At 34.9% G+C, this 22,739-nt stretch overlaps 1 protein-coding gene across 3 annotated transcripts in view; it reads right to left on the reverse strand.

Annotated features, from left to right (window-relative positions):
* Nucleotides 1-22,739, reverse strand: part of LOC127941830 (tyrosine-protein phosphatase non-receptor type 13) — a 66,279-nt gene that overhangs the window by 30,192 nt on the left and 13,348 nt on the right. For all 3 annotated transcript variants that reach the window (XM_052537273.1, XM_052537274.1, XM_052537272.1), the window contains exons 3-9: nucleotides 18,074-18,249; nucleotides 17,468-17,533; nucleotides 17,058-17,243; nucleotides 15,503-15,596; nucleotides 10,451-11,014; nucleotides 1,570-1,662; nucleotides 806-896 (exon numbers count right to left, since the gene is read on the reverse strand). In XM_052537273.1, coding sequence (XP_052393233.1) covers nucleotides 806-896; nucleotides 1,570-1,662; nucleotides 10,451-11,014; nucleotides 15,503-15,596; nucleotides 17,058-17,243; nucleotides 17,468-17,533; nucleotides 18,074-18,249 — 1,270 coding nt within the window. The remainder of the gene's footprint in view (nucleotides 1-805; nucleotides 897-1,569; nucleotides 1,663-10,450; nucleotides 11,015-15,502; nucleotides 15,597-17,057; nucleotides 17,244-17,467; nucleotides 17,534-18,073; nucleotides 18,250-22,739) is intronic.

Raw genomic sequence — 22,739 nt, forward strand, 5'->3', positions numbered from 1 at the left:
TAGCTTTTTGCATAAGCACATTTCAGGTCGTATCTCTGGCAAGAGTTTTATAATGGACACTCACTGAAGAAGCGTGTTTTTATAGGAGTTTGCATTGGTCAGGGGTATTTCTATACACATGGGCATGAACACTCACTCTGACAGACGAACTGTTCACTGGTGATGTCAAGCAGCTTTCAGATATTCACCATATTCAACAAATTCAGAATTTTTTAACTTGTGTTTTGCTCCGTTTAATAATTCTGAATATATATATATATATATATATATATATATATATATATATATATATATATATATATATATATATATATATATATATATATATATATATATATATATATATATATATGTAGTGGTCTGTTGGCATCTCTGTGTGGTCCTGTTTGGTACTGCAGCTCGACTTGTAGTTGTTTATAAATGTATAGAACATGCTCTAAACAAATGTAACATTTATTCAACAGTTTTTGCTGTTGCACTATATAAATAATTTTGTTATATATATCTTGAAAAAAGCTTGCAAAAAAAAATCTTTATTTAAAATGTTTCAAGTCTTAATACTATTCCTCTTTTTTTATACTGGAACAAATAAAATCTGGATGTATGCTAAAATTGTTAGATGTGGCGTATGACCTAGAAAGATTTCCACCAGCTGCCACCGGAAGGGTTTAAATTATCATTAACTTGGGCTGGGGTCCACACCACTAAATAAAGGGGCTTTGCTCCCCTCAAAAAGGGGTTAGAACGGACGTGCATGAACAACTGAACAACACAAAATTAGGAAACACTGAGGAAGAGAGAATACCTGTGTCTCTGTGCACTGTTGAGTGAAACGGCATCAGGCTCTACCAGGCCGACCTGAGAGCTGTAGTGCCTCAAATCTTCTGGCTTCTTAGCTGTTTGAGTACAGAAGTAAGTTGTGAATTGAAGGTACGTACAATACAGTAATATGCAATTCAAAACATTGTTTAGGTCCCCTACATGAACCGGATGGTCATCAATGAGTGAATTTAAATGTGTGTTGAAATGGTCATGGCATTATGAGAGGCGATGACTCACACTGCATTCATAAGTGCTGTTACAGTTTTATGTCTCAGATTAACTTCATATATATATATATATATTTTTTATTATTATTATTAACAAGTAACAAGTTGAAATCGTATAAAAGGGCAATTCAAAAACCTATTTAAAATTTACTTTAGACAAAAACTCTGACAATGTTTAGATTGCTTTTAGACTACTTTTGACCTTACTTAAGAAAATATGGTTTGTGAGATGATAAAACCTAATAATTACATAAATCATAAAATGTGAAATTAAACTAATTGTGTGGCCTTTCTATTTCCTGTGTAATTATAGTCAGTGCAGTGCAGTGCAGTTCTACAAAACTGGAAAACTTTCCAAATGTGTATGAGCGGTAGGATTATTATTATTATTATTATTATTATTATTATTATTATTATTAGTTAGAAAGTATGTATTCACTGGACCTAGAAATACGTTATGCACCTGTTGTGTTAAAAAAAAAAATCTAAACCTAGAGACTGATGAGGTCATTAGTACAACCTTGTCTGTAGTCGGGGTCTGATGATGTCACTGAGGGGCTTTCGCTGGAGGAGCTGTAGTCACTGTGGTATCTTCTGTGAGTATGTGGTGGATCTGAAAATGAAGATTCAAAAAACACCAAAACATTCATAAGATTCTAATTCTTTTAAATTGCACTTTGTAAGAATTCAGCGTAACACATTCAAATACTTGAGTACATGTCCATCGAACAAAGTCTATGTCCCCAAGACCCAATAAATAAGAAAACTGATCCTCATAATCTCAGACATGGTCTGTTATTATCATAGTGAACATGAACACGATCTTGAAATGAAGGGATGTGCACAGCAATGACGTCGAAGGCCTTCGGGACAAATAAATATCATCAGCAAATCACATCTGAGTTTACCAAATTAACCTGGATGGCTATTTTGGTTTAAAAGTGAGATTGTCCAACTGAGAGGCAAACACTGAAAGCTTTACAGTAAAGTACAGTCAGACTACAGGGGTACTATTAATACTTCACTTTAGATCCCTAAAAAACACTGAAGAATTACATTTCATCTGTCGGAGTGCTCAGTTTTCAAACAGGAAACTTCACAATTGAAGACCCAAGACCTCAAACCTGATAAATAAATGTTAACGAAGCTAACCTGTTTAAAACTGTTACAAATAAGATCATCAACATAAGGTTAATATTGTTCAATAATTTTCATATAACTAAATTATATACTTTTGGTCTAAAGCTGAATTTTTATTTGAATTAAAGTGTGTGTGTGTGTTTGTGATACCAATATTAATGCAAATATTAAATTACCAAATTATATACACACATATACTTGCATATGAACATATTATTAGAAAGAGCATATTTTACACAATTCATTTTAATTAAAAATTCAAATAAAATTAAATTAAGCTGCAGTTATAAAAAAATTTTTTTAATTATTATATTATATAAAATATTAAATTAGGTGCGTGTATATATAAAACGAAAAAGTGTGGGTGTGTTTATGTGTTTGTGTGTGTGTGTGTTTATATTTAGTATAGTAATATATAATAAAATATATATTTGACTTTTCATTTCTGAAATTAATAGTTTTTATTGATATTACTTTTAAATAGTTTCTTAAATAAGTTTGTTTGACCAAGATCAGGTAGGAAAATCTGAATCACTGACTCAGCCTTACTTAGTGATGTAATGCATCATGCATGTACACACATACACACACACACTATCTAACCTACAGCTGAAGCTTGGCAGCATCCCCCGTGTGTGATGCGTTACCTCTATGCACTATTTGAGTCTGTCAGAACCAGAAAATCAAGTCCATGCACTTAAAATGACTCAATGCTACATATTTAGCATTGACAGAATTCCTGAAAGATTTCTCAAGCCAGGAGTTTCGGAAAGTCAGAAAGTCAAGATACACAAGAACAATGAAGCTTTCGTCTCATGCTCCACTGACTGCTCTCCTCAGTAAACAATTAGTTCAACCTCGAGTGAAACTTCTAAACAATGACAATTATGTAAAGCAATGCAACCACTCGTCTTTCTTTGAAACTGTCATGAAATGTTGAAAGATGCATAAACAGTTAAATAAATGAAACCACATGATCATGGAGGAAATATAGACAAATAAACAGCATTCTTAACCTGGATCATCACTGTTTGCTTGTGAGGCCTAAAGTGCATTGTTTTAAGAGGTAAGGATTCGCGAAATATTTTGAATATAAATGTGTCAGTCATTTTTGTATAGTGATTTTTTTTTTTTTTTTTGAGACCTGAAGTGCATGATTTTGTCTTTGCAAGAGGTAACAATCCAACAAATAAAATTAAAAAAAAAGAAATAAAGAAATCAAGTCACAATGTCCAGATTTGCCATTCATTTTAAAAATAACTAAAATAAAAAATGAATGATATATATATATATTAGTAGAAATAACAAAATAAATACATGTATTTTTTTTATATTATTATATTATGCATACTTATAATTAATGAATCATATTGCAAAAATAAAAAAAAACTGCTATGAAATGCTGAAATTAATTTACTGAAATGATAATTACGTCCTTTTTTGATATAATAAAACTTGGCCATGTTCTTTCGACAGATTAACTCTGCAATGCTGGTGTACAAAAACCCAGAGAGGAGGACCTGGCAGCCCTTGGAAGGGATGTTAAAAACCACTGTACTAACACAAACCAAGACATACACTAAACAAAACCCCAAAACAGACACGCATACACATTCTACTTTGACTACAATGGAAAACGCTGCCCACACAGTGCAGTTATCAGAGGCTGGTGGGTTGTGAAGTGAGTCACTGACACACAAACACCCAGCGTATCATCAGAGCGGCCCATGACAACATCCACGGCACTGGAGGTATGACAGCACGTCTGCTAAAAGCCCCTGAATCCCCTCGAGTGTGCGCTTCTCTCAGCTCATCATTTATTTTGCAATTCTTTTTGTAGAGTGAAAATCTGTGAAATGGACAGAAAAAAGGAGGAGTGCATTAGGGAGCAGGACAGCGGGTTCTGCCACAGGCTGCTCGCATCACGTCATGTCATACAAATCAATTTTCTGCCGTGTTTCATACCACTTTGCAGATGTGAGTCATCATTCTAGACAAAATACCTCAACCACAAGCTGAACAATAGAAATGAACGAGATCTGCCAAATCAATGTCATCATTTTTCTGATGCTTCGACACAAAGCTCCATTCAGTTGTACATGCTCCTGTCTCATTAATGGACCATATTTATGGGTCATTTTTAACTCGAATGCCTCATTTATGAAAAATTCTGCGTAAATTGTTAGTAAAATGAGTCATTCAAAGTGACAACATCTGTAAATGAAGGGCAGATCAGATGGTCTCCCAGTGGATGCTGGATCTCAACTGTTGGGTCAGTGATGACCTCAGATCTTGTAAGTCAGCCACCAGAAGCTCAGAGGATCACTACGTACAGGTAGACAGGTCACAGACATCAACGCCACCGCAGCATCTTCTGCCAAATCGCTTTTCAGGCAGGAATAAACACCCACATTTAGGCTTATTCCGTTGTTTTCTCTTTTCCCTACACCCCTTTTCCCAATCCTGCATGCTCTTCATCAACATTTTCCAGTATTATTTTCCTCAACAGTCTCCTCTGATCTTGATGTTCTAGAGAACCAGTGCAGTTTGGACTCCTACACCACTGAAAGCCATAGATGCATGGATTTCATTTTTTTTCATACTATAGAAGTCAATGGCTACCACTAACTTTTTGGTTATCAGCCTAAGAAAAGAAAGAAACCAATCAAAAACGCCCAAACAGAAGAAACAAACCAATAAAAAGATAGCTAACACAACAGAAGACATTTTGAAGAATGTTGGTAACCAGACAGTTGTTGGACCCAATTGACTTCCACAGTGTGTGTGTGTGTGTGTGTGTGTGTGTGTATATGTATATATATATATATATATATGTATATATATATATGTATATGTATATATATATATATATATATATATATATATATATATATATATATATATATAAACAGTACACTATGAAAGTCAATGGCTACCAGCAACTGTTTGGTTACCAACACTTCAAAATGTCTTATTTTGTGTTCAACAGTAGAAAGGTGAATGATGACAACATTTTTTGGTAAAACTGACACTTTAATTTTGAATATGCATATCTATTTCTCTATTATTTGAATGAATAGATTATTTCTACAATGTTCAAATTGAAAGATTGTGTCATCTTACATAAACTCTACAGTTTAAAGTTTAAGCCATATTAAGTGTGTCTTATCTCACATTAACTGTGTCTTATGACTCTTGATGTACAATTAAAAGAGTCTCTCTCAACAGATATGTCCAAAATGACACACACACACACACACACACACACACACAGGTAAACTGTAGGCAAGTAGAACTCTAAATCTGATCTCAGGAGAAAGTTCAACTCCCCAGAGAGCTTTAGATATGCATGGTGTTGGATAGATAAGATCTGATCAGATCCTCTCTGTGAAACGACAAGTAGATAAGATCATGACAGGTCACAAAGCAGATGTCTTAACACAGAAGAAACGCTCAATACCAGGAAGAACGGTGGAATGAAGAAGTGGTGGAGTTTCACGTGTGATCTGGGAAGTGTCTCCACATCTCAAGAGTTTCCTGAAGCTCTAGTTGAGCGTGGGAGAAGTCTTTGAAATGCTTTTAAATCCAAACGACCTTCGACCTGCAGGGTGAGAGATCTCCCATAAAGTGTAATCCACACAGCTCTTTTTTATCAGGATATGCAGTGACAATCGCACCCTGCTCGAGAATCCTGATCAAAAGATCCCGAGTAGTTCTGCTCACAAATGTCCCTTATAAAACACAACAGAGCAGACCAAACACACGAGACCTGACCGCAAGTAATGGACGGCTCCTCAAGTGAAAGGCACATGGGTCTTCAATCACTGTCTGTAGGGTCAGCAATCTCCAAAACGGCTTACGCACCTTGCCTTTTAAATATATGTGTGTTTAGAGCAGAGCTCCCTGAATGAGATCACAAACAGCAGAGAAGTCGATATAGAAGTGCACACCTGAATCAAATAAAATCACAAAAGAATACATTATGTGAAATGTATTATTCATGAAATGTATTGTTCTATAGATGAGTGAATCTAATTAAAACATGTCCGGGGCAAACTACAAATAAAATAAAACCAGAATCAGATGATGTGTGAAATGTGAATGACGAACTTATTTGAATTCATATTTGAGAGAAACAAAAACTAACAAAAGCTAATATCTAGATGATCAACAATTCAATGTGAAACTTGTTCAAATTCACAAGGCATGGGTTCCAAAGTAAAGAATATTAGAGTTAAATTAAAACTGGTGCAAACTACAGAAATGAGGAATACCATGTACAGAACAGTCTCCATAAAGCACATTTCCTGTGCCTCAACAAATGATCTGTGCTCCATCACATTCATTCAGCAAATGAAGGCACTAAAACAATCAGAATATGTGCTCTTTGCCATCAAGCTTTGTGGACACTGCTCTAATGAAGCTGGACATTCCTCATCTTCAGGATTGTGGGTAATGTGGCCCATTATTGTCAGGAAAAGGAGCCTGGCTCATGTTAACAGAAGCGGACAGACAGACGGCTCGATACACACAATCTTGTTTTCCCTCACAAGAGCAATTTGATTGGACAGATTCATCTTACACTTCACTTTAGAGAACATATAATTGAAAACAGGATTTTTCCTGCTTTCCAAAAGAGTTTGGTATAATTGAATCTAAGCTGCAAAAACCTTAAAATGTCACTGTTATTACATCATAACCATGACTACACCTTCACATACTGTACAGTATGATTGCGTAATTAATAAGCATAACACTGAAGTTAGCCAACTAGGTCATTTACATAAGTCTTAAAGGTACAGTACCAAAAAGGTCATTTAATTCTGAGTCTGACAGCAGATGGAAAGCATTTGTAAAAACCTAAATTGATTTTCTGGTTTAAAAAAAATCCTTGGCTATCATTTCAAGTGGAAAGATGTTACAAAAAGAAGTGTAGAATATTGTTGCTTTAAAAAGACGACAGCCTCAGACAGAAAAGCTTAATGGACCCATGAGCCAGAGTAAAGCCGCATCGAATGTCTTTGGTTCTGAGCTCGACCGTTGTAAAAATAGCAGCCAAACAGCTTGCGGGCTCAGTTCAGGGCCAGGTCGAATAGAAAAGCCTGAGGTTTTATAATATTATGAAGCAAAGCTTCACTCCGTCTAGAAAATGTCCAGATGGAGGCCAGGCGAAGGATGTGAACATGAATGTGGCACGTATGAAGAATTCAACAACTCTTATGGCGACTGTAAGGCGGCAATAAGACAAGGAAGAGAGACAATATATGGGAGCATAAATTAAAAAATGTTTGTCACATTATATTGAACAAAGATTTACATTCAAGCAAATTATGAGATAAAAAAAAAAAAAATCCAGATCTAATGGTCCTCAGTTAAGCAACGGAAAGTTCAATTTATTTTAGTGGACAGTTTATTTAAATGCAAATTCAATTCACTCTGAAAAATCTAACTTTTTTATTTTAAACAGAGTACTGTAATTACTAAAATAAGAATTATTTTGATAAATGTGTTTTTCTTTTACTTTTTTTTTGAGGTCGTTATTTAAGATTAATTTAAGTCATCCCCAAAGTTGCCTAGTCAGCTACTTTTTATTAGTAGCTTGCAATTACCTTTTTCAAAAGGGTAGCTTGCTTGACTGATGTAACTACTTTAAGTGAGCTTCCCCAACACTGGGGATCAGTGGAAAGATTTGAATGAAAAGCTAGCGGAAAATGGTGAGAGAGAGACCCTGAGAAAAGGAACGACTGAAAGAGAGAGAGTAATAAGCGTGCATAAGTATTTGAGCTTTGAAGGCCAAGAATTATACATCTCTCTAATTATTTCCAGGAATCTGGAGCCCTCAGCCAGTCTGAGTCATAAAGAACCTGGCAACACGCTGCACGTGCAAAAGCCATGCACAACCCCTTCATAACCCTGCGTTCACTCCCACCACACACAGACACCTCAGCTCTGCATCACTTTTAATACATCTACATCTACGGCGATATCGTTGACTTGATTGCAAATAAATGCACAGACACTATTTAACTGAACAGAGATGACATCACTGAATTCAATGATGAACTGCCTTTAGCTATCATTTTGCATTATTGACACACTGTTTTCCTAATGAATGTTGTTGAGTTGCTTTGACGCAATGTTTTTTGTTTAAAGCGCTATATAAATAGCTGAAATGAAGGCGACTTGACTTGACTACTACATAGGAACTCAAAGCATAAGAAGAGCCAGAACTTCATTGGAAACACACAAACACACAATATTTGTGTTTCCTGCTGTATCTTCTGATGGCAAACTGATGAGTTACAATCAGTAGCATTTATAAATACACAATGGTTTTATCCAATGTTAACCAGCCTGGTTAAATCTGTCACATCGACTTCGATTTAGCTTTTGGCTTGAAGCTTGTAGAACTAAACACTAACTGTCATGACTGAAACTGGTACACTTAGTAACTTCTCGTGATGTCACCACTATGCCATGTTAAGTTTCATTGAGCAACACAGGGTTCAATGTTTCTCTTCAACCTTTTGATGCCATCAATTCAATGTCATCAGAGCTAGCTTCCGTCAGACAGTCAATTCACTGACCTGACTCATGCTGCAGAAAAATGACTGAAATCACCAGTTCCATTCTGACAACTAGCACTGCACGACTCACAACAAACAAAGTCTTGTTGATAGAATGAGGAACAACTAATCCTGGACGTTTCTGCTAATTTACAGAACCACAGCCATTATTTGTATTTTCCACAACGCGTTTTCATTTTTCTACATAATGGAGTGATTCTCACAAAGCCTGACAAGAAATGATTAAGTCATATTTGACCTGAAGATCATAAGAAAAATATATAGAAATATATGAATATTTTTCATTTAGAAAATGTGGCATACTTGTCTAAGTTTTTTAATACTTTTGTAAAAAGGCTCTGAAAGCCTGCCTTTATTTGACCAAAAACACAGTAATAGTGTGAAATATTGCAACAATTTAATATTAAAACATACAATCTTTCAGAAATCATTCTGATATATTTATTTATATGCTATGCTGTTATCTGCTGTGTTGTTTAATATTTTTGTGGAAACAGTAATTATATATATATATATATATATATATATATATATATATATATATATATATATATATATATATATATATATATATATGTTTGTGTGTGTGTGTGTAATGTGTATTTATTTATTTATTTATTATTTCAAAGATTAATCTTTTTAACATTATAAATATCTTAACTGTCACTTTTGATCAATTTAATGCATTCTTCCAGAATAAAGGTGTTATTTCTATTTTTTACTTTATATAAATTTTAATAATAAATAAAGGGAAGGAAAAAAAAACTATATATATTTTTTTGTATATATCTTCAGACAAATTTTATGCCCTAATTATTTTTATCATTATGTGTCTAAAAATTTTACTTTTATTATTCCATTATTTTCAATTCAAAATTCTCTTTATGTAAAATTTTTTTTTTATTCAATACAAAAGTCAAAAGTTACATAATACAAAAATAATACCATGCTGTAAAAAAAAAAAAAAAAAAAAATATGTGCTGCATTAACGTGATACTCTTATCGGGCAATAAAAAAAATATCGCCGTTAATCTATTCTCAAAGTTGGGTTGGGAGCTGGGTCTATACAACCTTGATGATTTAGCGCGGATGTATACCTAGCCGAATCTGTAGGGGGCGAGAACGAGTCTTTAAACCTGTGTGTATGCCTATTGTGAAATAACCACATCAAACGTGACATGCTAACATGGATGCAGCTAAAATGCCGCCGGGTTTGCTTTAGGGACATTTGTTTTTTTTAAAGAAGCTTCCCAATGGAAACCTCAACAAGACACACGCATGTTTCACACATACTCCGTCTGCAGTGTGTATGCGGTCCGTGTGCGTTTCGTATGTGGTGCTGAAGCAGCACGGACTCATACACATTGTGCTTTCACACAGGACGCTTTTTGCAGTTCGCTACTCGGTACATGTACGTGTACGTGGTGTCTAATGCACCACCTGTCTTGAGAAACCCATTCTAAAAGACTAAACGTTACTTTTAGTCATTATTTTATTTGGGTAGCACACATATTCTGAATGCCTTTCAGAATTCAAATGAGCCGTTTTAATCTAGATTAATCTAGATTAATAACAAGATCACAGTGTGGTTAATCTAGATTAAAAAAGGGTAATGTAAGGCTATGTAATACAACATCAGCTCAGAGAACATAGTGTGTCAGTACCAGTACTCACCATCCATGGCCTGTTTGAGCGCTTGCAGTTTCTTGTGCTTCTCTCTGATGCGGTCGTAAGCGCTGTTGAACGCTGAGCCGATGGACTGACTCGAATGGTGATGGGCCTTCCTAACTTCTAGACTCCCAAAGTCCTGGTAGCGAGAGTCCACGGACTTGGAGGACGACTTGTGTCGACCGGCCGAGTGTGTGCTCAGGGCACTGCTGCCCCTGCGGGCGTCTTCAAGGGCCACTAAGCGGAGCATATCTGGGTCGAGGCAGGCCAGGTCTGCTGAGGAGGCCCAGCTTTTGTTTCTCTGATGGGGGTGTGAACGCTGGTTCACCTCCAGGGGACGGCCACGCTGTTGCAGTTGTTGTTGTTGTTGGCGTTGCTGGTACAGTTCGGCAGAGGAGTCGGTCTCAGCATGGTACTCTGAAGTGGGGTACTGACTTAGACCCTCGTCCGCTCTGACAAGGTCCTGGATGGGAAGAGAGCCCATAGAGCGACTGAGTCCACGGTTCAGGTTGGCTTGCTCCTGCGTTCGGGCTCTATAACGCTCCAGCACACGATGGGCGGCACTACGGCCTAATTAGGTGAAGAAGGGAAAAAAAAAAAACACAAAAAAAGGGTTAAATATCAAGAACTTGCAGAAGTATAAAGATGCATGATGTTTCAGAAATTTGGAGATCAGGAAACATTTCGTATTATTAATGTTGAAAGGGCTGCACTGCTTAGTATTTTTGTGAATCCATAATATATATATTTTTTTTTTCAGGATTCAGATAAATGTTATAATTTATATATTATAAATGTCTTTACTGTCACTATAGATCAATTTAATGCATTCTTGCAGGAAAAATTGTATATATTTATTGAAATATTCATTAAAAGTTGAGCCCAAACTTTTAAACTGTAACATAGAGGAAAATTTGTTTTTTATACTGTAACAATATTTTCAAGCTTATTTTACGCCCTTTTTCTTTAATTTCCATTACTTTTAATAATGGTTTTTAGACAGTAATGATGTTATACACTTATTGTTATATTGTTTTATCTGTATAAAAGTAGTATAAAAATATTAAACATATAAATAAAAAATGTAATTATATAAATTGTTCTTAACATTAAACTAAAGATGAATGAAGGAAAAATCTGCCTAATTAATAATGTTATTAATATTGGCTTTATTTTGTTAATGCAAAATATATTTTTATTAAGCATGACTAACATTTTTTTTTTTTTTAGCTTATTGTGCTATCAACTATTTCAGCTATTGGTCCTTTCACATATCTGAAACCGGGTGGTTCTTGGCCATAATAATCTCCAATGTCCAAAAGCTGGCTATATAGGACTACAACCTAATTGGTTGTAAAGGTTAAATATACATAAACTTCCAAAGACTAATAAGAATCTATTGAAGGACATGAATTAAATGTAGGACCCTTGCTGAGCATTTTTATTGGATCACATTTGTCAATGCAAGATTGAAATGGGTCCTAATTGGCTGAAAGAACAGAAGGAACAATGGTGGCCTTCTAGTGGTTACGAGCTCCTCTAAAGCCTCTCTGAATTCACCCCGAGCTTCCAGCGACACGCTCGTTAGCCATGCCAATTCCAGCCCTGTCAATCAGGAAGACATGGATGTTCCAGATGCTTCTCTCTTAGGGAACTGTTTGAGCTTTGAATGGCTCAACAAGGGGCCTTTTCTCTCATGTTTCATAAAAAGCTTAGTATATTGTAGGAGCAAAGACAGAGCTGGGGTGATTTCAAGCGGTTAACGAAGAGAGACATGCTAAACTCATTACACACGGACCTAGACACTTTAAAAGCATGACAACTGAAGGATACCAGCCACTAAATAGAATATAAAAGTGTCTAGATACAAGAGTCTTGCCCTATTTACTTCAACATCTTGTTGGTCTACAAGGTCTTAAAATTGTAATGAAACTTAAGTAGATTTTTCTTAAATATTTCTAGCATAGCAGATTAAAAAAAAAAGAAAAGAAAAAAAAAGTCGGTGGTTGATTGGATGTTGAAATGTGGGAATGGCATTCGAAACTGAAGATGAACAAAGCTTTCAGGTGCACGATTTAAGTGGACCAAACAACTGGAGAACGTATACGTTACAAGAGAGAAGTCAGTCGTTTTCACCAGAAAATCCAGTTTTGACATTTAAATTAAAGAATCAGAGGACAAAAATACAAATAAATAATAATAATAATAATAATAATAATAATAATAATAATAATAATAATAATAATCTAAAATAAATATAGAAATTGTTCAAAATAAGATCTATAAAATGCATTTAGAAAACAGGTGAAGAGGGTGAATTTTCATTTAATGCAATTTAAGATAAATAAATGAATTAATAATAAATTATATATACAAGATGTTAAAAATAACAAATAGTTTAATATAAATAAATATATATAGAATAAGTAAAAATAATGAGTAAAAATAATTTACTCATACTGAAGCTTTTTATTTTATTACTCTTTTTTTATTTTATTATTGGTCTTTTGTCACTTTTTTTCTTTTTAAACAACATAAATAGAAGATCAGAAGATCATCCCTTGCATTATAGCATGTTACGACAAATTTTTTTTAGTTGTTTTTTTGCAGTGTCTGTTTAGTTGAAGCACATGATTTGCTCTGGTACGCTGCAAACATGCTAAACATTATCAAAACATAAGGCAGAAAATTACCATTAAACAATTGTGGCTAGCAATAGCACAATATTAACTGCATCAGTGCTTTTACTTGCATAAAAAAGAGCTGCAAAAGCTGCTGAAGCAAGATTTAGAAGCTCTCAGAAGCCCAATAAGGACAACCACAATGAAATTCAAACATTTACACTCTTATTTTGAGCAGCCTGAAACAGATACGATGCAGCTGTGCTACACTGCTGCTATGCATTTTCTTTGAATTAGCCTTGCTGCAGGTCTACTCTCCTGAAGCTAGTGTGAACACGTATACCCTGAGAACGTCAACAAACATTCAGTTTAAGAAATGAGAACAAAGACAGTCTGAGATATCAGTAATTACTTTACTCCTGAGGTTTCAGGACATCTGTAAAGCCAAAAATAAGCCAGCGTGAAGTGAGTCACCATCTAGGCAGGCTTGTTTTCTCACATCATGACCCTGATGTGTGGCCAGATACAAGAGCTTGAAAACCAAACGCCCCACAGAACACACAGTTTTATATATATATAAAAACTGGGAAATATCTATTACTGATCGATGCCATGTCTCAGTTACATAACACACCAGCTGAAACCACTAGCAAGACTTGGTCATATTTTCCAAAATGAAACACTCTGGTTTCGGTTTGTGATGATGTGCTTGTCTAGATTCGGTTCAAACTCTTGTCTATGCACAGAGAGAGGACGAGGAGTGAGAGACAGACAGAAGATAGATGGAGAGCGAAAGCAGTGAGGGAGTTGGAAAATTGGGAGAGGAACAGAGAAGAAGGGGAGAGAAAAGATGACAAGAAAAGAGAGAAAAAAAAAGTTCTTTGTTTGGCACGTCGTTAAACTATAAAGCATATGAAGACTGAGGGAGAGATGAGAAAAACAGGCAGAGCATGAAAGAGAAGGCCAAGAGATGTTAGTACAGACTTAAATCACAGCAAGAATAAAACTGTTCCAACATACGGCACAGTATATACAAGTCAGTGAGTTACATGCTGTGTCTTTTTAGCTATGAAATTTACAAATATAAATTTAGTTACAATTGTAAAAATAATAATCAAAATAAATAAATAAATAAATAAATAAATAATATATATATAAATAAATAAATAATATATATATATATATATATATATATATATATATATATATATATATATATATATATATATATATATATATATTTCATTGTTTCTACACCTATTTTTTTTTACCTGCTTTCATTCAAGTTTTTTTTTTATACAGTAAAACAACATATATATATATATATATATATATATATATATATATGTGTGTGTGTGTGTGTGTGTGTGTGTGTGTGTGTATCATATTTTGTTTATATGCATTTTCAGTTTTATTACTCCAGTCTTCAGTGTCACATGATACTTCAGAAAACAATCTAATATCCTGATTTGCTGCTCAAGAAACATTTCTTATTAATCAATTACTATCAATTTTTCTTTAAACCATTAAACATTTTTATTAAATCTTTCTTCATCTTTTATTACATCTATTTCTAATCTTATTTGTTGAATTAGAAAGCTAAAATAAATCCTTGCCTAATACATTTGTTAATTTCTTTTCACACACTTTGCCGTAGGTAATCAGCAGTATGCTAGTATTTTTTTAAAAAAAACATAGCATAAACAATCTGCACATTGTGACATTATCATAAAATCATTTTGGAAAACTTTGGACAATTTTCTGTAAAGCTGCTTTGCAATGATTTGTATTGTGAAAGGTGCTATACAAATAAACGCGAGTTGAAAAACGAATTACCCCAGAACCACCATTTATCTAAAAAAATAAATAAATATCACAAAATTCCCCAGAACTTTCTATCTGCAATCTTGAGATTATCTGGAAACCTCCGCACCACTCTTCAGCTTGAGATTGGCACTTCCTGTGCGGGTGCTGTTCTGGCTTGTCTCTTTTATCCTTCAGTTCTGATAAACCCCAGCTCCTGAGGGGCCAAACCACGTCACTTCAGAACCAAGCCCTGCTCTGTTTACATTCTGAACCACTTCCTCTTAACCTGATAAATGTTGAGTGATGAGTCAGCACGAAGAGCAGCACTTCACAGAATTGAAACAATCGGTTAGAGATTATTACAAAGCGAAGAAAAGCGTAAGCTGTGTTCACAATCAAATATAGTCATTTATTTACAGCAGCTCCAAACGTGTGCTTGACACAAAAGACGACTGGAAGATCAGGAGTGTGAGCGTGTGTTGACATGCCTGTGTGTTTGGGTGTTCATGTGCGTGGGGGTGAAAGCAAGATAGAAGGAGAAATCAAATGCGTATGTTTAATAACACCGGGATGAAACCCCATCTTCATTTTCTATTTAACAAGCAAAAGATGCATAAGTGGTGTGTATTACCAGCTGGAAGGCCTTTTCCTCGCAGCCGTTCACGAATCTCTTTGCTTCTCTCTGGAAGTGACTCCCTTTCACTCTGAGACAACAGACCGTCCAGCTAAACAAACACATGCACAAAAATGAAAAATATTAAAATCAATCATTCTCTTTTATCAATCAACGAGATTAAAAGAAAGAAAGAACTACTGAACTGTTTTCTCTTATGAAATAGGTTCTCATGTAAACACACACTGCCAGTCGAAGTTAGGGCCAGGAAGATTTTATTTTGTACTAATTTTATTTATTTATATTATTTATGATTATATGATTTATATTTCAATAAATGCTTATTTTATTTCAATCATGTTTTTTTGAACATTCTATTCAAAGAATATTACTATTACTACTACTACTAATAATAATAATAACTGAATAATAATAATACATATTCAAAAATAAATCAAAAATATTTAATGTTTATTGAGCAGCAAATCAGCATATTAAAATAATTTCTGAAGGATCATGTGACACTGAAGACTGGAGTAATTTGCATTACAGAAATAAACTACATTTTAAAATATATTATTAAAAAAGAAAACAGTTATTCTAAATTGTAATATTTCTTATTACTGTTTTACTGTAGTGTTGCTCAAATAAATGTAGCCTTAATCAGCATAAGATAATATTTTCAAAAACAAAATTTTTTTTTTCCGATCCTAAACTTTTAAAACTTCCCCTACAAGACACCCAAATTGTGTTATTATTATTATTATTATTATTATTATTATTATCATTATTATTATTTACAGACTTTGGGGAAAAAAATTAAAGTGTTGAGGGGAAATGGATTTCATATCCTTAGAGGACTTACAGAAAGCTTTATCTAGACTGTTAAACCAAGTCGAAACATATTTTGAATAAAGTTTTCAACTAAATCAGGTTTTCTGGAGGAAGAAAAAAACTAACACAGTGGAAGACAGAGAAAAACAATCTCATGAGGGCTGCTCACAGGTAGAACAAACCCAAGCAGCCACTCACATGATGAATCAACAGGAATTGGAAGATGGCATCCCTACTGGACCACTTCACAATTACCTCCCCAGAGTGGAAAAAGGCAAACAGTGCAGAAAATAAGACCAGATTCTTATTCAGCTCTTTCTGTATCCCTGTGCAATTAAACCACTGGGGAGTGTGCAGCTGAGGAACAGGATGTGACATCAAACACGAGAAAGACCGTTAACTACCTTTTTAATTACAAGCTGTTTTATAGGGCTGGACGAGCAGGCATTTCAGGTAATAGGAACGGTATGTTCACACATATTGTTAGTGCTGAATCATTAGTGCTTTGTGATCAACCAGGGAAAAAAGGTGGGAATTGAGAACTGGATATTATAAAATAGGCTTTAAAACTTTAAGTAAAATACTGTGCTGCAACAGAAAACAATAACATATTCTGTACTCTTAAACTCTTAGATTTTAATCATTCTACCAACAAAAGAATCAAAGTGGGTCTTTATTTAGTAGTAATTACTTCTTAAATTCATAACGTGAAATGAACCGAAAATAGTTAAAGACGTACCTGCGAGAGACTGCCAAGAACGAGTCTCACCAGCCTCCTGACGTATGAAAACGAAGGGTCACAGCTGGAGTTTCGGATGTGAGTGCCGCAGGCGTCCAGAACCGAGCGTACGGACAGTCGGGTGAGCGTGGAGTCATCACACATGTTCAGCAGGACGCGGTTCAGATGTTCTCCAAGTTTCATTGGCTAAAACACACATGTGGAGCTCAGTGAAAAGATAGTTCGCTGATAGAAAAGACGTTTCCGAATGATCTACAATCTTTATTATAAGTCCTAGGCCGGATTAATTTATTTACCCAATTTAACATAACGTTGCAATGTTACAGAAGAATAAAACAAATATAGTTCATACATATATTGGGTTAAAATATCAATTGAATTGCATTTTAACCATGTCTAGGAGGACTCACCTGGCTCTGAGGGATCTCATAGTCTGCACCCCAAAACAACGTCATGCCAAGTGAATACATGTGCATCTGGAAATTAAAAAGGAAACAGAAATGGCATGTGACAAAGAAACATTTTATCCCATGTTTTCAAAACTGTCAAACAACAGATTTTTCACACACAAAGAAGCTTGTGTTGTAAGAAGCATATGTCAGCCAGGAGAATGTTTTAGGCCTTAGTCAGCATCAAACTTTATAGATAGCACATCTGCATAGTTGTGTGTTTCTTCCCGGTCTAGGTCTTCTGTCTGTTCATCCAGCTAAAGAATAGCTTTTGGAACATAACATGCAAGAGTCTGCCAAAGAATGCATAAGATCCTTTGACTTCTCTGCAAATAATCATGTTTTGACTCTGCTGTGGTTTATCTGTCTCTCTCTGAGAAAGTCATGTTTACACAGAAGCATTCGAGCATACTGTCAAAATGTTTTAGGAAAAGAATATGTTCAGTTAAAATATAAAAGAAATGGTTGTGGAATAGAATCAAAGTTGAAATCATGGGGGGGGGGGGGGGGGGGGGTTAAACTTAAAACAAGAAGCCCATCCGAAGTCTTTCCAAATCCATAAGGTACCTTTTCCATATCAGACAGTGAGGAGAGGTTGAGACCCCCCAGCACCTCTGGAGGAGTGAAAGCCCGCAGATCCTTCTGTGTGACATTTTCATCCGTAAAAGAGATGTTCCCGGAAGGCATGAGCAGCAGCGACCAAGGAGAGATGATAAAACCCAACGCAGACGGATCTATCGAACCTGAGGGAAGACAAACATGCAGAGTATTACCACAAACTGCAATTCTTAGACACAACCTGAACCTTTATCAAATTCTTCAAAATAAAAATAATAATAATAATAAAATACAATAATAATAATAAAAAATAAATAAATAAATAAATACATAAATAAATAAATAAATAAAATAAGAAAATAAAAAAAGAAAAGAAGAAAAGAAAAGGTAGTTATTCTTGGTTGAATGTCTTCAAAATGAATTGTTCCTTTGGCAAAATGATCAAGTACACAGCAATAAAAAGCAGCCAATTTTCCAACATTGGTTTTGTAAAGTGACACTTCTGAAGAGAGGAAATTCTAAGACACTGAAAGTCCTCATGCTTCAGCGTGGGAAAGTTACTAGACTATGGCATTGGCCTAAGAACATTTCATCGACATGAGTACAGCACAACCTGACTGCACACGTTTCATGAACTATGGAGATTTGGTGGTGGACAGCAAATTCTTTTCATCCAAACAAAGATATGTAATAAAGAGCTACATTATTCTGTGAATGAGTGACATTTCCATGAAATACGAGGCCACTGGGATCTCTCTCAAAAAGATGATTCTGTATGACAGTACATTTTTCTTTTTCTTCTTTTATGCTGCAGATATAAAACAATGGAGTCTTTGCCGTTCAGAACACAGCCCTGCATTTATGGATGGAACAGCTCTACAAATATAGATTCAGTGGAAATGTTGAATTGCTTTTGAGGAACTTCTTTTTATAATTTCATGCCATGTAAAGCCAAAAACAAAATCTCCAAACACAGCAACTGAAAATATATATTCTTATTTTTTCTAAAGCAAATATGAGAGGTGCCAAGGTGTCAAGGGTCAGGAAGTTCTATTTTATTTGTGAAAAAAAATAATATTTTTATTTGTCAAGGATGTGTTAATAAAAATGACAGTAAAGGCAATTACAATATAACAAAAAGTCAATTTAACATAAAAGCTGTTCTTTTGTATTATCAATTAATAAAAGATCCTGGGGAAAAAAATGTATCACCATTTTCATAGAAAAACAGTTTTTAGCACTGATAGTGATAATAAGAAATATTTCTTCAGCAGCAAATCAGCATATTAGAATGATTTCTGAAGGATCGTGTGACACTGAAGGCTTGAATAATAGTGTTTCAACTAAAAATAATGAAAAATTGAATTCAAGCAGAGATGCTTTAAAGCATTGGAATTCCCAAAGTAAACACACACTTCCTGTGGAAACTGTCTGACCACGATTGGACCTCATTGTGAAAATCTAGCAGTGTACACTCATGTTTTGCCTCCAGCACAGTAGATAAAATATGTTCCCTGTCAAACTACACAGGTAACATACCTATCTTTAGCATTCAACAAATTGTTACTAAAAGCTAGAAATGTTGTCGTGCTAAATCTCAGAGTCATCCAGTTGTTATTGGGAGAGAAGCTGAATCACACAGTGGGAAATATCTCAGAACGGGTCTATCTGATAAGGTTTTATCCATCCTATCAGAGACTAGTGCGGTCATCTACTGCAGTTCATGAGCCCGATGAGGTCACAGCCAAAAATAGCATGACAAACTCTACTAAGGAGGAGAAAAGAACATGAAATGAGATATATGAACACATGCCATAAATAACAAGCAGACTTATTAGTATTACATAAAAACAACAAAGTGTAAATATGGCATCATACATGTGCAGTCTGCTGACCTGGGCATCTGTTTATTTAGTCTGTATCGGTTTATTTTAGATGTTCAAGATTACTGCATAACCAAATGACCTAAATACCCATTTTATAGCGCAGTACGTGGTGGAAACTTTTGCATTATTTATATCATGCAATTTTTTTTATTACTTTAGCTTAAAGTAATTTGCATACAAATTAAGAAAAATCATGAATGTTTATAATGAGTATCACCTGGTGCAATACAACACAAAAACTATATACATGTGTGTGTGTGTGTGTGTGTGTGTGTGTGTGTGTGTGTGAGAGAGAGAGAGAGAGAGAGAGAGAGAGAGAGAGAGATTTCCTAAATTTAACAAGCTGGAATTATAGTCAATAAATAAAACTAATATTACAAATATTAACAAATATTAACAATTGTATACATTTATACAAACAAACAAATAAGTATATTCATACATTTTCAAAATAAATTGTGTAAAACAATTTTCACTCAGAATATTTGAAAAAGTAAAAAAACAAAATATTTTCAAATATTATTTTTGGTTTACTTTTAAAAGTAAATAAATACATAAATAACATTTAATTCAATTTGAAAAACTTCCATAATAATTTCTGTTTGATTAACATGTTCAAAATATAAATTTTTACAATGTAGTACTCCAAATATTATTTTTTCCAAAGTTGTAAATCTCACATTTTATTTTTAAATCAACCCTGCTACACATTAGACTGCGATAAGAAGAGGTTTAAAATAAATAAATAAATAAATAAATAAACAACAAGCATCCTCATTAAATTAAACCGGTATGCTCTAAAAAAGCGAGCTCAGGACTTCTCACGTCAAAGTGCTCAGGGTTTCCAAATAAATTAAGTAATTTCGCTGACTTGCTCAAGTCATGTCCCATGACTCTACAGTCCAGGGCCCAGAATTTCTGCAAACATTGTCAAGAGGGACCTTTGCCAGCAAGTTTTCACCCAGAGCAACTCAAGGCCAGATAACAAGCTACTGTGAAACAAGGAGAGTCCTCGTTCCCCCTGCGAGCGCATGCCATAGCAGCGACATCATCTTTATCATCATCGTCCTCCTCAACCCTGAACACAAGGAGCCCTAATTGCATTACAAACCCTACTGGCTTTTGGCCAGGTCAACTGAATAAAGGGGCTACAACTGTCTGCAATGCTGACAGAACAAGAATTGTCCACGAGTGTGTGAGAAAGACTTGTTGAGGGTCTCAAGATCTGTGCGAGGACGGTAGCAGATAACGGTCGAGAGGAGCTGGCATCATCTCAATCGCCGCAAACTGCTCTTTAGGAAACTGGGCTGTGGGACAAGAAAGAGGCTTTTGTTCACAGCGGTGACTCACAACACCGGCCCACCACACACTCATTCATACACACAGCAGACGGACACAAGGCAGAGTAAGCCTTCTCAGAAATTTCACCAAAGTGTAAACCCTTCCCTTCAGAGACAGAAAGCTTTTCTGCACATGCTCACTTCTTTGAATCAGACTGATGGCTGCTATTTTTGGTATGCTGACAGCTTTTGAGGAGGCCAGAGAATTATTCGAATCGATCTTAAACGTGTGAATCGGCGGAGGACAATGCTAAACACTCACATACTGACTGAATAATCACTTTACAAAAGAATCCTACTGAATGTACTGATAACGTCACAGCTGTAATGCCTCTGAATTGTTTGTAAGAAAGGGACAATACCAAAACAATAAAGACATTTAATGTTGTAACTGCATGGGAAGTGTGACATAGCTGTAGTCTAAAGGGAAAAATTTTTTTCATGAAGTAGTCACAGGGAATTCACATAAAGGCAGATATGACCTCAGATTCTTGTTTTTGCTTTCAAACAATCCCTGAGAGTTTATCACAGTCATCCAAAATAAACGACAGAAAATGAAGAGATTTTACTACAAATTACTAAATTTTCTGAGTGGCTCTTGTCTATGGGGTGTTCAGCTTGTTTTGGGTGAATTTCAATGTGGTTAATAAGGTTTCCCTAATGTTTAACGCATTGCTATGCAATTGCTAAACTGTTTTCAAGCAAGTTGCAAGCAAGATTGCTAAGGTGATCTTTGTGTTTGACACATGCAGGTGCTACAGTGTGTCGACCGTTTCTTGCTAAAATTGTTAAGGTGTTCTAAGTGTTTAAGCCCATTTCTATGTAGTCACTAAGGTGTTCTGAGTGATTTAACACATTGCTTTGCAATTTCTAAGCTTGAAAAAAACATAACCATGGTTTTATTACAGTAAAAGTGTAGTAATGATATATTGGTGAATTTATTTTTTCACTACCAGATTTTTTATTCGGCCAGGTCATTTTAGTAAATGAGAACTGGTTCTCAACTGATTTACCTGGTTAAAAAAAAAAAAAAAACACTGTTAAACTATGGTTAGTGTAGCAAAACCATGGTTAATTTGTGGATACCATGATTTAACTATAAACATGTTTTTGTTTAGTTTTTTTAAATAGTTAAACCAGTTAATTTTTGTAAGGATTAATGCATTGTTTTAAATGATTTTGGAATGATGTGGAAATTAGGGCCACCGGGGTAAATGTTTCCATTTGTCACACACAAGCGCAAGGTTAATGCATGAATTTCCTACTGAAAGTCAACAGCGTAATTGTAAGGCGCAAATTAAATCGATACTGGATCCCTTCAGAAATGTCAAACTGGGACATTCTGTGCATTAACAAGCTTTAATGACAAGGAGGAATACAATCAGGAACTAACTACAAAAATTCAAGTTAAGGAGAACCTAAAATGCTACGGGCTGACCAAACCAGAGA

The sequence above is a fragment of the Carassius gibelio genome, chromosome A21, assembly GCF_023724105.1.
Source record: "Carassius gibelio isolate Cgi1373 ecotype wild population from Czech Republic chromosome A21, carGib1.2-hapl.c, whole genome shotgun sequence".
Classification (NCBI taxonomy): domain Eukaryota; kingdom Metazoa; phylum Chordata; class Actinopteri; order Cypriniformes; family Cyprinidae; genus Carassius; species Carassius gibelio.